The sequence below is a fragment of the Atractosteus spatula genome, chromosome 5 (assembly GCF_055471065.1).
Source record: "Atractosteus spatula isolate fAtrSpa1 chromosome 5, fAtrSpa1.hap1, whole genome shotgun sequence".
NCBI classification, from domain to species: domain Eukaryota; kingdom Metazoa; phylum Chordata; class Actinopteri; order Semionotiformes; family Lepisosteidae; genus Atractosteus; species Atractosteus spatula.
In genome coordinates this window covers 56086544-56104532 of record NC_142710.1, presented here as the reverse complement: position 1 = coordinate 56104532, position 17989 = coordinate 56086544, and the positions used below count along the sequence as shown (strand labels likewise).

At 39.6% G+C, this 17989-nt stretch overlaps 1 protein-coding gene across 2 annotated transcripts in view; it reads left to right on the top strand.

Annotated features, from left to right (window-relative positions):
- lamb2 (laminin, beta 2 (laminin S)) overlaps nt 1–17989 on the top strand; it is a 49919-nt gene that overhangs the window by 835 nt on the left and 31095 nt on the right. For both annotated transcript variants that reach the window (XM_088916848.1, XM_088916847.1), the window contains exons 3-4: nt 13891–14060; nt 14708–14843. In XM_088916848.1, the coding sequence (XP_088772974.1) occupies nt 13891–14060; nt 14708–14843 (306 nt within the window). The remainder of the gene's footprint in view (nt 1–13890; nt 14061–14707; nt 14844–17989) is intronic.

Sequence of the window (17989 nt, the reverse complement as noted above, 5' to 3'; positions counted from 1 at the left end):
CAAGTACAACAGTCGCAGCGTTGAAACAGTTGGCACTATGTTAACTTTCACTGTTTCTTAGTTCGCTGTCATATCATCCGCCGTGAGAAACTTGGATTCAATTTATTTTTCAACGGTTTACTCTGACAAATTTTCAGAACTGCCTAATCACAGAGTAATAGGCCATGCAGCAAAACCCTTATCTTACTTAAACAATGGAAGAGTGAATCGCACAGATCTTCTGAAAGCCAGGTGCTTTCTTCGCATGCTGTTTTGTCATAAAATATTTTCAACTGACAGGATTTCCAACAGTGAATTACAATAACAAGTGAGTTTATGGACTAATTCAGGTTATGGTTGTTCTTATAACATTAGGAGAAACAACACTTTTAAAAGGCTTTACTAAATTTGTAAAGACAGGGATCATGAAGAAAGAAGTCAGTCTGCATTAAAAGCCATTTAAACAATTACCCCACAGTTTTTGGTAGAAAAAGACTTTCCTATCCAGACGTCCAGTCTTTTTTATTGCATTAAGTCAGCCTTGTCCCATCTTTGTGTCTTTAAAAGACTGACTGGGATCCAGTTTTCAGAATCCTTGCCTCGTTGTGGAATCTTTTAACCAAGGCTGCCAGATAGCCACCTGTGTGGAAGAATGTGAGCCGTTTTTCAACAAATGCCAGCTCTCTCCCACATAAAAAAAACACTGTTTTTACAAGAACATCAAATGGATACTAGAGTGTGTTACTTCTCCTCAGAGGACAAAAGGAAGTGCTTTAAATAATAATGAAAAGTTTCTGAAAGGCTGCTTACTTCATACTATTCTGATAGCTGGGCTGAACTATTTTTTTCCTTAGTTATTATTAATTTGGCAGTTCACCAGCATGGTCCGTTTTCACTGTCTAGTAAGGGGGGGCGATTGTTGTTTGAACTCCAGAGGGTTTAGAGTTGGCTAGTTCCAGACAGTGCTTTAGTGCTCATTGCCCGTTTACAAGAGCTTGGCTTTACCACAAATAGCATCCCCAGTGTGTTTTATTTTAGTGTTGTCAGTCGTCTGGCAAGAACCTCCTGCTACTTGATATTTTCTGTAGTCCATAAAGCCTTCTTCAGGCATAAAGGACTTCAGTTTAAAGCAGCGGAAAGTGTTGTTGGAGGTTGACACATTGTTTGACAATTGGCCTCGTTATTCTAAATGTCCTGGCCTACCCCGAAGGTCAGAGGTGAGGAATGCAGGTGTAGAGCACTAAAGCTGAGAAATAACTGAGGTGTGAAAGCCGTGCCAGGTTTTTATTTCAATTGTGCTATACACCAACAGCTACAAATACAATGCCACAAATAAAACCCTCAAGAAGCACTTTCTCTAAAGGCACAAACATGTGAAGACATTAAAGACACTCTTGTATAGGATTTGGTTCATATATGCCTGTGGAATTTACGAACTCCCTTCCCTGGAGATGTCTCTCGTGTCAGATTAACAGTGCAGATGGATCTGGAACAGACTAAGGGTTGTTTATGGTGTGTAGGTCCTTTTGTGGCGATGTAGCTGGAAGGACATTAAAAGATTCAGCAATGTAGTGCAACAACGCTGAGCACAACTGAACAGCAAAGCCTTTTGAAAATCGGTAGCACAGGTATGTCTAGAGTAAAGCTGTGGAAAACGAAGAATGTCGTCCACTTTTGTTGCCAAAGTTCAAGATTTCCCATGCTCCCATCTGGAGCTCCCTGTTTTGCTCCTAGTGCACAATAATTTAGGAAAAATCCAAACATGCGGACAGGTCCCTCTGGAAATGTAGAAATAGTGTCCTTTGTGGTTTCCTGAGGGTTTCCAATGTGCATAAATTGTGAACAGGCTTTATGTGACAGACAACAGACAACACTGGGAAGGCTGTGGATTATTGTTGGGAACGTGCTTTTCATTAAGATGTCACTCAGTGCTACTTTTCCTTCTTCTTGCCCCCTCCTTGAGGCCCGTTTTACTCTGTTCCTTCTGAGCCACACTTATCACTCGTGGAGCAGCAGTGCAGGCTAATTCGAAGCAGGCGTACACTGTCGGTATTGAAGGCCATGTGTAGCACTCTCAAAAAGTTTTTTTTTTTACTGCAGCTCTGCTTACTAGCAGTGCTTTTCAGAATTTATTTTTGGCACCTGTAGTAAAGCTGTAGGATTTTTCCATGCTTTACCGCTGAGTGTTTAGAGGATGATTGCAGTATTATTTTAAGAATACAGCACGAAACTGCGGAGGTAATAGAACCCAGTTTCTGTTTCTGTTATTTCATACCCTTTATTTAAACTGAGTTCCTTGCATGCCTCGCGTTGCCTGAGTGATAGGGCTCCGCTGAATGTGCTGTTCCCGAATGGGTTTTCATTGCAGGGAACATTTATTTGCCTAACCAATGGTGTTCTTTAGCAATTTTCCCTTGTGGGGCAATAAAGGCAAAGCAAAAGCGAAAACAAAAACGGCGATAAAATTTTTAAAAGAGAAATCAGTTGAAGGTTTTATTTTTAGATTAAAAGAGAGAAAAATAGCCCTGCAAAAAATAGTCCCTCAGCAGGACTGGAGATGACAAACTACATGTACTTATACGCAGTTGCTGCCGTTACGAGGAATCTGGGAGGCACTGATTTTCATTAATCTCTTCCGGGATTTCGAACAAACACATGTGATTTTGCTTGGCTTGTAAGATGATTTGATGAAAGATGAAAGAGAAGAGGTTGTCTTTTAAAGGCTTTACTATTTCATCCTGGAATTAGGATCCTTTGTGTCCTGTTTTTGGCATCCTTTTTTTTGGTGTTGCGTTGTTCTTAATTCAGTGGTTCAGTTTTGGCATGTGATCTTCGGGTGGCTGGAAGTGGTAACCACCAACCAGTTGCCCACAAACCGCAGAATGCTCTTGGGGCTGGTGAGACATCTGCCAGTCAAAAACAATGGGATATTCCTGCAGGCTACGACAGCAGTCATCTTATGGTGTGGTTGTAAGGTTCCGGAACTGGGGTTACTAGGACAGGCACCCAGAGCCCTGAAACAGAGAAGAGTGAGCACATTTGTTGATGTGCAGGGAGCTGCTGTTACGAACTGCCCTTAAGGCTTGAATTTCTTTGTCTGGAAAGGAGAAGAAAAAGAGCTCAAAGACGAGACTGCTAACAGACAGATATTTCATCCTTGCGGTATTTTTAATGCTTCGGGTCTTTAAGTGTCAGAGAAAGTAGTAGATACGTGTTAGCTCTCTTTGTAAATGATACACCATTTCTGTTAGAGAGCACTGCTGTGTGAAATGATTTAACAAATATTCTGTCAAAATAATCTGTAAGGCATGTTAATGGGCTCTGTTGGCGTTCTACAAATGTGTAGCCCATTGTAATAAAATACATCTTTTAGTTCAAGCACCTTGTCTTTCTTGCAGTCGGTGGCTGTCAGTGTTTTTTAACCATATCTGGATATTTTGCTGTTTGGTTCAACACATTACCTATGATTGTAAGGTTTCATGATCAGTGATAACCCAAATGCTGCATTTTGAACTAAACCCTATATAAAGGACAGTATAATATTTTGACTTTCAGTTATAGCCTTCTTGTCAACCTGAAAAACTACAGTAACGTTTTGACAGCCAAGGGAAATCATGACAGCGGAACAACAGGTGTTATATTGCCCAGACATTAGTTTTTAGAGTATGTGTCTGTTGAAAGAATCTTTGCACTTTTCAGGAGTCCAATGGTGTTTCCCAGTGCGAAACTAACAGTATTGACAAGAAACTCGATGGAGGTCTTCCAACACATTTAGTCTCCCACGTGTTTATGTATTTTTTTACTTTTGTCTTCTCTGGTCCATCCTGAGCATAAAAAGTTGTAATGTTGTAAAACCAATCACCTATTGTTGTATTCAGCTGAATTTATTGTATGTCATTAATGGATTTTATAACAGAAGTTCAGGAGGTGGGTTAAATTTGAATCTCACCTACAGTATGTCTGCTTTTCTATGTGCATACTGTATGTCTATCTCACTTTCCGAACTTAACTTTGTGCGTTTCTCTTGCACTCTATCTACACCCATGTAGCAGCTCCCTGGCTCATTCCTTATGGTAGTGAGGTGGGTTTGGTCAGGCAGCTGTTTTTCAGCTCGTCGAGCTACACCAAATAGCCTCTATATATTCATACCTCTATCCCAATCATTAGGATCTGACGAGACTATTACATTCTTGGAAGGGCTGTGCTTTTATGGTGGAGTCATTATGTTCCAGATTTGCTGTGTTTTGTACATTAAGCACAAACAGAATAATAAGATGAATGAAAGAAAAAGGTCAAATTTGATTTGCTATCAATTAATACTGTATACTGTATGAGTAATGACTGTAGTGTCAGATGAAATGTTAATTTTGTATGACAGTGCTCTCTTTACAGATTCAGAAAACTTGTTTTGATTCTATTACTTTCAAATTTTTTATTTTCTTCTGCATTGTTTGGTCTTAAATAATCCATTTATTTCACAAAACCATCCATGAAGAATTAAATTATGTCCTGGGTTACAATAGGATAATATAACCCTTATTTAGAACAATGCATTCACTGACAGCTTGTGGTCCAGAAAGCTTTATTGCTTGGTTTGGGCTCATTCAATATGTTCACAAATGTGTCAACAAACTATACTGCCATACTCCCATGTGTGAGGCAGTGTTTTCCACATTGTCTGTGCACGTCAATTATGTCTTTGTTTATATTTCACTGGGCTTAAGAGGGGGTCCGTGGACTTCAAAGAGAGTTTTAAGACACTTCACCGCAGTTACAACAAACCCCACATGCAGTGTCAGGGCTTCATGGATATGTGCATCAGTAAGTCTGATTTGTGGCAAATTAATATTTCATTGAAGATGTAGGCTTCTTCAGTTTTAGGACTAACAGGAACACCGAAACAGTAAAAGTTACAGAAATTAGCTAGTACAGTACATAAACTAGGTAATAATTCAAATAAAGTCATTCATGAACTTGCTATCCGATAAGTTTGTGTGCCCTATAAGAGATGCAAAGGCTTGAGGCAAGGGTGACATTAAAATAATATTTCCTGGAATAGACCAATAAGTGTTTATTGTTGGTATTTGCAGTAAATGAGCATTGTAGGCCTATAGGTTTTACTGGTATCTTCATATTCAGCAGGAGTCATGCTGGTGTAGTCAAAGAAGGAAAAGAGTTGTGATTGTGTGATAATCTAGTTAAAAACCCACTCTCTCCTCACAGTGATTTGACGAATAGATTTTCCAGGAAGGAATGAAGTTAGAAATACAGATGTGGTGCACTACACTTAACACAATGCAATCGCTAGACGACATTAAAATCTTAAAATAGATTAGTTAGTGAGAGGTACCCCAGTCACATTTGCTCTGCACTATTCTACAGTGTAAATGGTACTTGTGTTTTTACACAGGTGGGTAATGGGTTTCCTGCTACGTCCTGTAAAACTCCTTAGTGACTTGCTACTCCACGAAAAGAAAGAGGTTCCATCTTTGATTTTATGAGGTCATGGGATTTTCTCCATAAATCCTGGAATCCCAGAGGGACGAAGAGGGAGACCAATATGTTCCCATTTTCCTCAACGTCTCATTCCACAGCAAATTTATGAGTGACATCAGCTTACAGACCTTGCTGAAAGAGCCTGCATTTCTTTGGTGCGAGTGGCTTTTAGAAAATACAGATAGGCTGTTTGTTTCTAATGAGAACATCTTCCTTGGAGTATTGTTCATGAAACCATGTGGAATGACTGGTATCCGCCATCGTTGTGAAAATTGGGATGATTTTATTTGGTTTAGAAGGCTGCTTTTTACGTTATTCCTGCAGGCTGTTTTGACCACAAATATGGACATTTGATTAGGTTCAAAGCATGTCTTTGTTGCAGAAACTAAATACAGATGTATGTTTTCCTTTTGATTTCATGTTAGTTTGATTGCCAAAGTTTTGGCATATTGTTTGTGAATACATGCAACATTTTGTTAATGTCTATAGAGGAATATCTAGAAAAGGCAGTCAATGCACTATGTGTTTCCAAGTATTTTTTTGTGGAATCATTAATGTTCTTGCAATCGTCTGCCAGGCTCATGACCAATACTTTCCCATGTCTGATGAAGCACAGAGTATCAGTACCAGTGTTCAGAGTGCATTGCACTTTGCTCCCACAGCAGTTATTCCCTGAAACCTCACAATTCTTATTGAAATTCAATAAATCGTGGTGCTGGGAAGAGGAGTAGGAGAGGGGTAAGAGCTGAGGTGGACGTGGTGGAATAAACTGACATGACTAAACACATGTAAAAACAAAGTAAAAATCAAATCTTTTTTTCCCTCTGGGTATGATATCATTTTCTTTTATTGGAGATGTCTACTGAATTTTTCAAGGCTTTCTACCCACTATATTCTAATTCATCAAATACTTGAAAATGCAGCCGTGAAAGACTGATACATGATTTATTTCCCCAGTTATCATCAGTGTAGTCTAATCCCTTAACTTGTACAAGGGAAATATTGCTAAGCTATTGGAAGTAGAAGCTTGGCAATGAGTGTGACTTATCTCTGTCCCAGTTTTTATTTCCTTTGCTTATGGAAAAAAAACGCTAAGCCAACATTTGACTCTTGTCAGGTTGATTGCCAACAAAAACACTGTCTTTAAAAAGAATTAGAATCACCAATTATCTTCGTTGTACTGTTCCGGTCCAATGTGGAATAGCCATTTGTGTGTTTTTCACATCTGGGTCTCCAGCTACGAGCCCAGCTCCCACACTCAAGGGTGAATGAGGAAATGTCGGCAGATTGTTCCGATCTGCCCACCTTCACCTCCCTCCCACTTTGAACTCATCACCAGCCAACTAATCCAACCCTGCCCTTGGGGAATCCCAGTGGACTAGTGGCACAATCCAGATTGTAACCCATGTCCATCGATCTCAGCCTGCATTTGGCTGAGGGCCTTTACCAGTTCAGCTACGCAGGAGGCCCCTGAATATAATCAATGCTGATGTCAAACCGATCCCTCTGGGCAATGTGAATTTTCTAATTTTACTGAAGTTAGTCATTTGTGCTCAGCATCTGTGAAGCACAATTCAAAGTTTCTTGGACTACAAGTGGGTTACATATATCCCAGGAGGTCCCTACAGAAGCCAATAGCGCTCATTTCCCAGCACACAGACTCTTTCTGCTGGCTTGTAAAAAAAACTTAGATATGAATAATACTTAAGCGTTTCTTTCCAAATGTATGGGCACCAAGGTCTGAGTAAAAATTGATTTAAAAGTCTCTCAGAAGGTGCCCATTAAACAAAGGAGGCAGAAACGATGCAAACAGGGCAGTAAAGAGTTGCTCTTTTTATCCGAGGTGACGTCCCTGGCTATTTAGGAAGTAAGTGACAGCTAACCAGCTCTCTTCTACAGATTCCCAGCTGGTCTTGAATTTGTCATCCACTTGTCACACTTGTCTGTAAATAACTGGTCTGCAGAAGAACCTTTTTTGGGGGAATGTGAAAACCCAAAGATGTGCAGCATAAAAATGTAACTAACTGGAAGAACATTGGAGAAGTTAAACTCTGTTCATTGATTTTAGTTTTGTAAAGTTTTTCTTAAAATGACACTTGTCATATAGCTGTGCAACATTCAAATGCAGATTATTGGGTCCAGACGTTTTCAAGGGACTAGATTTAAAAGAATGGTAAGAAACGCATTTTGTTGGAAGAAGGCCTGGTCTGTGTTGTTACACAGCAGAGACAGCTGCTCTGCCTTCAGAGTACAGTTGATACAACTCATGCTTCCTTAAATCCCATTCTGTTGATTATGGCCAGGCTGCTTTCTCAGCTTTAATAACCGCACATACCAGAGGGTGAGCCCTCCACAAAGACTGACTCTTTATCATATTTGCAGTGCAAATTCTCACACTGACAGGGAGATTAGCTGGAATATTTGGGAAGACTAGTAGGTTAGGGGAGGGCTCAGTACAGTAATTCGGTTTTGCCCAGTTCCATTTGAAAACTTGTGCTGAGACATTGAAATTTGTTTAAAATCAGATTCACCTCTTGTCTTCTGGACATTCAGATCTGTTCACCAGAGCATTTAATGATGTCTGCCGCAGTCTTTTGATAATAAAATAATAAAATGCAGTTTCCCTGTGGCTGACGAAAAAATTCAGGAAAACAATGTTACTCTGGAATTTTATCGCATACCCAGATATTTAGTTGAGATAACGTATGGGTTGAGGATATATACCTTCTCCAAATCCTCATCCTTCTCATTATATTCAACACTTTTATTGCCAAAGTGGTTAAGAACAGATGGTATGTTGGCCAGTGCTATTACTTTGCCAAGTGAGCGCGGTTTGAAGGTGTTTCTCAGCTGAGCAGAGAGCTGCATACCTCAGCATTTGCCCATTTATGGGTAAAAAGAATACTAACAATTGACTGACTCTGCTTTCTCTTGCTGAACTGTTATACAGGACAAGAAGGAAGAACCATTTGACTGGCTGTTGTACGATATACTGTAGGAGGAATAAAATGAAAAGCAGCTGTTCATGTATCAGTGGACGTGAAGCACTGCGATCTTTTTAGTTCAGTTATTTTGCTTGAAGTGTTACAATATACTATATATCATGAGCTGTAAAATGTGTGACTTGTTTTTTTTTATGTTCAGAGCGGTCTGTCTTCATTTGCAGCCTACAGGCACCTGACACATCCAAGTCTGGCTGCATGGTTCTAGGTTATTTGTGCTTTGTGTGTTATAATGGGACATAGTGAAAATTAATCCAGCAAAAACAGACTTTGGAATAATCATCCCAATGGAGTTAGTAAAGAAATAGAAAGGGGTTTTAAATCGGTGTTAAATTATTAAGCTGTCAAAGCTGCACACCTACAACAGTGAATGAGTAAAGTCCTACTCAGCAGGATGTTTAACAAGCTGGAGTTGAAAAAGCTGGAAAATAAGAATACTGTTGCAACACTCACATTTATTTAAAAAATCTGATAAACAGTTTTTTTTTCATGGACACATTCACTATGATGTGTGTGTGCTATGGGGGGAGGGTATTTGTTTTTTTATTTCTCTTTATCAGCTAGTTAAAAGAACAATGTCTTTGGAAAGGAACTTGATAAGAGTAGCTGTAGGTTTAGAATTGGTGTGCCATCTCTAAAGAAGAAGAGAAACCGGATATACAGTAACAACACAGCACACTGTGCAGGCCCAAATTGCAGCCTTGATTGGCTAAGTAGCAGCTATAATAATAGATATCATGTTGCATCGTGTTTCATTTTTGTCTCAAAGAAAGTGTTCCAAAGACCTGGTGTGCCTAAAGCGGAGCCTAATCTTAAGGAAGGAAGAGATTTACATGCCTTCTGCACAACTCAGGCCATTTAACTTACTTTATTTTTTTAGTACGTATTGTACAGAGAAGCCACAGCAATTAGTAATAATCGTTGAACAAGATTCCTGATTGCACTGTCATTATAGTAATTTGGACTGAACCGAAAATGTCAAGGAAGTATGTTCTAAACAGGAGGGAAACCAAGATAATATTATGGCAGAACTGATAGTTTATCTGTGTATGAGAACTAACATTCACATACTGTATTAGATTGTATGTACTGTATCCGTATGAGCAATCAAAAGACCATTAGAACTGACTGGCAAGTCTTTTGTGAATCTATCTTAAAACAATTTCACTGCACTGTAATTTATTGGGTGAAACTGCCCTGAAGAGTCATGCTCCTCTGAGACGTGTAATCACGGACAATTGAGCTGTGATTGATGTAGTGTAGAGTTGTTGTATTTTTTGTTTCCTTTAAATTGACTTTCTGAAACCCATAAAAGTTGGTCTGCTTAATTATTCTCATTTAATCCTTAGTAACGAGAGGAAAATTAACGGAGAACAAAGCTGGTAAATGTTTCTTAGAAGATCTTCTATTGTTTCGGGATAAGTGCCTTTTCCTTTGTTCTTTTTACTCAGTGGAATGCCAGAGGAAGTCTTCATTGTTGATTTTCCTTTCTTTATTTGATCTTTTGACTAGCAGAACCGAAAAGGAAGAAAAGGGCTGTCTATCTTGATAGCTAAGAAAAGAAGGCAAGTGAAGACAGGTTTTTTATTTGCTTTCAGACTCGACTGGCAGGTCAGGGTACAGACACAGGTACCAGGTCAGCAACACAAAGAGCATTATATGTCTTCTGTTTTGTTTTCTGTGAAAGCGGACCACAGTCTGCGTAAGAGTGCAAGGCACATCAAATACAATATGCTCAAATGTGAAATAAGCAGAGGATTTGAGCTGAAAGCCTAATATGCTCTTAAATGTAAGACTGGTTATACTGTGAGCTTTCCCTTTGGAGAACTCATGGAAAGGTTTCAGAAATTCTCTCAGGAGTCCTTTCTTCTATTGAGCTATCCTGCTTGCTTCCGATTGTCCAGATTGAACATCCTTTTACTTTAGATAGGGTAAAGATCTGGGAAAAGATTGGGTGAAGATCTGCATTGGTCAGTTTTTCATAGAATGTGGCAACTTCACAATAGAAAGCAAAAGATCGTTATGCTCAGGGTTTCTTGTTAAGTCACCTGGCTGAACGTTTCTTTCTTTCGTGCAGAATGAGTTTGCTACTGAAGGAGATCGGATTCCAGTCCAGACTTTGCCCTTCACCAGTTGCCTCTCAGGCTCTGGTGGAGGCTCAGAATTAGTCTGAGGGCCACAGGGGTGAGGGAGGTGGGCGTGTTCTGGGTTGGGTGGGTTATGACTTGGCTGTGCACCAGCAGCTTTTCATTTGTCAGTGACGGTGGTTTGTCAGTGCCGGTGGTTTGTTCTCCCTCTGGTTGGTGTCTGTGCTGTGCCCTTTGAATTCCAGAATACTCGTGATAAAGAAAGCAAATCTGGGAGGATGTGCAGTGGTCAGCTGAGTTGCATATAAAAGGAGGAATGCATTTTCTACATTTTCAGATAAATGTTGGACAATTCAGCGAATTCTGTGTGAAAGGGGTCACAGGCAGGACTTTAGATTTTAGCAACTCAAAAGGCTCAATATAAAAATTCTGGAGAGCAAGACTTTTATGGCTGTTTCTATAATATAGCTAGCATATTGGTTGTTTTTTATCCATCCATCTGTGTTCTAACCACTTCTGACAATTCAGGGTTGCATGAGACACCAGTCCATTACAGGGCAGACAGGCCAAAAAACACTGACAGGCACACACTCATACCAGGGCCAATTTTCCCTGAAGTCAATAACCTACTACTATATCTTTGGACAGTGGGAAAACCTATGCAAACACAAGGAGAATGCACAAACTCCACACAGATAGCAACTTAAGTCTGGAATTAAACCCAGGGCCCCAGTGCCATGAGACAGTGCAAATCACTGCCCCCCCTTTCTTTTTTATTATTCTGTTTAATGCAGATCTTATTTGGCATTAAGTTGTTTCATGCAACATATGGCTTCGTGCCTCAATGTCTTTCCTGCAGTAGGAGAATAAGAATTTGTACTGGACATTCCTTCAATACACTCTGTGAGATCCCTTCATCACATGCTGCTGAGTCCTCAGAGCCTTGCAGTAGACCTACTCTAGTCCTGACTGAATGAGCAACACTCTCTTGCTGACATCTCTGCCAACATGCAAGTTCCAGGCTGCTCCCAGAAATCATTGCTGCTCTGAAACCTGCAGGAAACCCCGGAGGACTAATGGCCATCCAAGTCTGCGTTCGGCCAATCCTGTGCCGTTGTTTGAAGAATCCTCTTCAGGGTTGGCCTGAAGAACACCTTCGCTGGCTGAATCACTTAGGAACCAGAACAGCTAGACCTTTTTTGTTCCTCTTTCCTATTTCAGACTTGTTCCAGCAGGTTCAACGTTAGGAGCACCTGTTACTGTCAGGAACTATGTTAACAAGATATCTCCCTTACCATCCCCTGCCTTCTAACCCTGCTAGACTGCTACACGCCCCAGACCCTTTAAAGAAATGTATTTCAGGATGTAGACTGGAATGCTTAACATCCGCCTAGCACCATAAAAGTTTATTTTAAAACACTCAGGCTGCGGCATTGCTAATCTCTCTAAGGCAGTAAGCTGCTGAGAAAATAAGGATCTGCCGTCTCTTGTCAACTGTAAGGGCAACTTCTGTATTGTATTTTTCTGCAAACCACAATGGTGTGTTTGTCAGAAACCTTCAGTGTTGAATGCCTGTATTCTGTAGAGTTTGCAATAGTATGCTGAGCATCAAAGGAAACTTATCATATGTTTTGAGAAAAATAAACGAGATTGATTAAATATTTTCGGTGTCATTTTATTCAACGATTCATAACTGATTTCATGGTCACTCAAGATATTTTCTAATATTTAATATTTTAATATAAATATTAGGCTTTGTTCCTGTTCTGTGATGAAGCTTTCTGCAGTTGTTAGAGCTCAGGGATGGTTAATTCAACTCTGCCAGTAATAAAGCAAGAATTTTAGCCTTTTTACTTGAGAGTGTCTCTTTCAGTATCATTTGCTTTGAATTTTAATGTTTTTTTTAGTGTTGAATGTGGTCTTCCTATGTCTACAGATCTGATCTCAGATTCAATTTAATTGAACTGGGACCATAATTAAGGGCTTTTTCAAGAGGAACTGATGGGAATGGATGTTTATCATTTACTTAAGTATATAAGTTTAAACCATTAATTATATTAAAACCATTAATTATAATTACACTGTGAACTTATTTATGGTAAATCCTGATATAGCTGTGACTGCACTTGTGTGCTTTTTGTTTTTTTCTCTTCTTTTCCTGAATTTCATTTTTCATTTCTTTCCTCTTCATCTCATTGTTATTCTTGAAAAAATGTAAAAAGTTATGTTTCTATCGTGGCTACCTTGTAATATTTAAGAAACATAATTGAGAAAAAAGTCTTAAATGTTAGTATCATCTTAAGGCACTCCACCTCTCTGCATTGCAAAGAATTGGGGAGGAATGGCTCGGTCTCTGACCCTGTTACTGGCCAGTTGTGGGTTTGAATCCAAGTTGAGGAACTGCTGTTGTGCCCTTGAGCAAAGTGCTTCATTTTCCAATCAACACGCCAAACTGTATAAACAGATACTCTCAGAGTCAACATTGTAAATATTTTTTTTCTCATTTGATTTATCTAATGAAATAAAGATTTGCTATTTGTTTAGTACCTCAACTCCCAGTGTTTCTGAGCAGGAAAGATGGTTATCAGTTGCAAAAAGAGAGAAGTGAGCATGATTTATAGAACATTATGGAAACAAGGTCAGAGTTCATCATTTCCCCTCAATAGGGCACATAACCATTATCTGCCTAACTGAAAGCTGCTTTTTTTTTGTTTGTGAATGATTTCTGTACTGTTAAAGCTAATTTGTAGAATTTGTTTCATTTGTGGCTGGTTATGAATTTGAGTTGCACAGTTGCATCGAAACAACCCCATTGGTTTGCAATAGGAATCCAGTATAGAAAGAATGAGTATGTTCTGCTACCCTTTACATTACACCTTATTACTGTATGTTGTTATAGTTTTCTAAAATGTGTTTTTTTAACCATTGAACTTGTCTGTCTGAAAGTTCATTCAAACATTCAAACAAGTTTATTAACAATTTTTAAATTATACTATATAATATATATATTTAATATACTATATTATACTATATATTATAAAAAACTGTAGCATTATTCTCTTTATTAAGGGACAACAATCTTTGTATATCTAAAGTAGTTAGCACACCTACTTTAGCATTTCTCCCACACAGTCCTCTGCCTGCAATTTTCAAACCACCTAATTTATCTCCATGATTTGAAACTACAAGGTTACAGTATCTGGCTTGTGATTTACTTAGCAGTTTCACATAATCCTGAAATACAGTCATTTCCTATTTCATGTTAGGCACAACAATCCAGTCTGTCTTCCGGGACAGTGGAGGTAATGGTTCTTTTTTTGTTTCAGCCCTGGCCAGCTGTCTTGCCCAGGAGCCTGACCTGGCCCATGGCTGCAGCCATGGCAGCTGTTACCCAGCTACTGGGGACCTGCTGGTGGGCAGGGAGAAGAATCTCAAGGCCTCGTCCACCTGTGGCCTGCGGAGGAAAGAGCCCTACTGCATTGTCAGCCACCTACAGGCAGGTTCACTGGGCCTCACGTCACCTAGGCAACAGCTCTAGTTAAACATCACAGTAGAAGTTACCCTGGAGAACTGAGACTTCCACTTGCTGTTCTGACATATATTCATGAAAGTTACCACAAAGTATCTACGTAATTACAGTATTTTGATTTCCAATATTTTGTTTAATCTTCTTTTTCATTTTGCCTGGAAATTTACACAAGTTTATTGACTGTAAGATTGGATAGTAAAGCTTATGGGACTACTGGCCTTTTATACTAAACATAATTATGCAATTTTTATGAAAAAAATTCCTCGATCCATTGATGCAGTCACTGCTTAATCCTGTGTTCATTCACATCTCACAATAACTGTGAAATTAGGGGGACTAAAACACTGATAATTTAATTTACGTTGAGAGGAATCCTAAACATCAGCTTTATACTCGCAATGAGAAGTGCATGTTCCTTCACAAGACATTTGGAAGGGGCCTGTTACAATCATGAGCAAAAATACTACTATATACTGTATGTACTATATATAGTATGAACTATAATTTGCAAAAACAGATTTGTATATCTAGAAGTTAAAAGCAAACTAGCAGAAGATACTGCATTGGCAAAGGTTTTACCTATAGATTGTCATGTTGTTGTCTTGTGTCTTCAGGATGAGAAGAAGTGTTTCCATTGTGACTCAAGGCGACCCTATGACCCCGTATACAACACTATCAGTCACCGCATTGAGAATGTCATCACCACCTTCAAGCCACATCGCAAGAAGTCCTGGTGGCAGTCTGAGAATGGTCAGCAATTTTGGTTTGTGCGGCTTTTCACACCTGTTGCCAATGAAATGCTTGAGGATTTCTCACATTAAAAAGCCTCGTGTCTAAGCTTTCAGGGGCTGAGTTAGAATTCCCTTCGAGTCTGACGTTTTTACATTTACTGCCTCATTATTCGTGTGTATTTCCACTGACATTGTTATGAGTATGTCAACAGTAATACAGTAAATCTCTTTCCCAGATTTGATTCAATGTTGTACATAATCTAAAAAAACAGCAAAATATCTTACTTATAGTAGACAGAAAATAGATAATAATCTAAAAGAGTAAAATTGAATAAAAACATTAATAAAAATACTCTATTCTTTCAAAGGCACAGTTCTAAACCATGTTTAAAAAACGTTTCAGTGTATTGTTTAATCGTTACAGTTAATTCATATTTAGTTGATTTCAAGAGATTTTCGAGGGATTTTCGGTACATTGACAAATAAATAGAAAGCACAGTGAAGTTAGGAAACTGGAGTGGCTCAACCAATAAAGGTGTTTTGTGATTATGCGTTTGACCCTGGGCTGTATCATTAACCAACTGTGATTCCCCAAGCATTGGCACACAGTTGGCTGAACACTACCAAAGGTAGGGTGGGAATAGTCAGTCAATGTCCCCTTGGCTCTTAGGAACACAGTGACCACTGGTGGCCTCCTGGGCATTTGCATGCATGTAGTGCTGCTGGTGAGGGATGTTATTCTTGTCCCATCAAATCTGCACCCCCAGTACAGTGTGGTGGTACCTGTGATGTATCAAAATATGGTGGTAGTTTTTTAGTGGTAGAAGTTAGTCGGAAGAATCGTTCCATACTTCCTAGTTCTCTTCTGTGCACAGTGGTGAGGACTATTACTGTAAGCATGAAAAAAACACACAAATTGCATGGATATAAAAGAAATAATTGGTGATTCTAAATAAAAAACTGATGAGACAGGGGATGAGAGGATTTTCTTTTGGAGCTGGAGAGCTCAGTAAGTTTGGAGCCTGTCTGGCCCCTGACAGCTCTTCACTGCTGTTCTTGAGCTGCGAACTACAACAGCCCACTATTAAAAGCCCTTGGATTCACTTCAAAGGCACTGTCCCTGGTATCGAACAGAAATGCACCATGTCGTCAATTACTCATGCTGCTGAGCTAACACAGATGTTATTAATTACAGACTAGGCTTCATTTCAGCATTAAGCACAACCTTAAAAAGGGCGTCTTTGAATTGCACTGAACACGAATGCAGTGACAGCATTGCAGGTATACAAGGTTTCTAACAGATATCTCGTCCAAAAGACGCCCATAGAGAAATATTCCGATGTCTCACTGTGGCATATTTATTTGGGTACTTCCCCTTTCCATGTACAGTACTTTGTTTAACATCATTCATGTTCAGATTAGAAAAAAATACAAAACTGTGACATTAAAGCAAAAAGATTTGCTTGCTTTTTTGTTGCTCATGACGGTGCATTTTTTCTCGAAATCCATCCATTTCTTATTTGAAATCTACTTGTCCTGGATAAAAGCAGCAACTCAGCGTCATTCTTAAAAGTATACAAGGTGATTCTGTGAGAATGTGGTAGAATACAAGTTTATCCAGGCACATGGAATAACGCCAGTTGATCAAAGGCGATTGGTAGAGCACCAGTCTATCACAGGGAACCAGGTAGAGCACCAGTTTATCACAGGGAACATGGTAGAACACCAGTTTATCACAGGGCACATGGAAGAACGCCAGTTGATCAAAGGCGATTGGTAGAGCACCAGTCTATCTTACGGCACCAGGTAGAGCACCAGTTTATCACAGGGAACATGGTAAAACACCAGTTTATCACAGGGCACATGGTAGAACACCAGTTTATCACAGGGCATGTGGTAGAACACCAGTTGATCAAAGGGCACCAGGTAGAACACCAGTCTATCAAAGGGCACCGTATAGAACACCAGTTCATTACATGGCACAAAGCTGAACACCAGTCTATTGCACATAAGATCACAGAGGGAAGGATAATTTAGACATATTGATTCCCCCCCCTGTATATTTAATACAATGTAATATGGTTTTCATTGTCAGTTTTAATGGTACTCCTCATGAATCCCACATTCAAACAGGGACTAAAGATGTACAGTAATATCCATGCTAAAGCCCCTCACATTGCGATGAACTGTACTGAACATTATAAAGGTCAGTGCACTGGAAATAGCCACTTTTATTGACTGTTTGATTTAAGTGGTTTCCAAAACGATCTGCTGGTCAGTTACAGAAAAGGCTTTCAGAGCTTGTGACCTCAAGGGTCTTGTTCCGAATGCCACCGCGCCGTGCCCTTGTGGGCAGCTGCCGCGGTGGGGTTTGTTTGCAGAAGCTTCTGCCGCTCTGTCAATGCGGCCTTGTCCTTGTGAGATTCCGCCGTTTCCCTGGCCTCTCCGGGCTGGAGGCACGCTGCCGGGACGAGGTGCCAAGAATGGCAGGGCTGCCCCGAGAGATCAATCCGATCATTGTCTCTCTGTCGGGGAGCTTCGGAACGTAATGACTGTGCTTTTAGGAACATGGGGACTTATAAAGGAGCAACCAGTGGAAAAATAGCGCCATTCATGGGCCTGACTTCCAAAAAAAAGCCAACATTTCCTTCCTGTTTTCTGGTCCCGCATGAGCACATGTTAACCACGGTTCATGGCTCATTATAAAAGCTATAGATTTTTGTAAATGCTGTTTAAAATTTATTCCCTGTCTTTTGAATAATACCAGTGATGCTAAAACGTATAATCCAACAAATTTGTGGGTGAACTAGCAGTCATCCCTACAGTTCCTACTTTGACTAATGTGACCACAGATTGAGAAATTTAGTGATTACAGTATATTCAGTGCAGTCTCTCCTGTCCTCAGATGATGGGTGGCAAGATCTTATCAGATGAATTACATTCCCGTTTGAAGATGCCTTCCAGGCAAATCTTAATAGACAGACATTTCATTTTTTAAAGTATTTACTTAAGATGGATCATAACTCTTAACTGTTCCCATAGCCGGCAGCATAGTTATTAAACGACATTTCAACATGAACACGACATACTGTAGAATCATGCTGTAAATTGTAATGAGCACAGTAAGTGCATGTTCTCTGGAACTCATAAATTCATTCTGTCTAC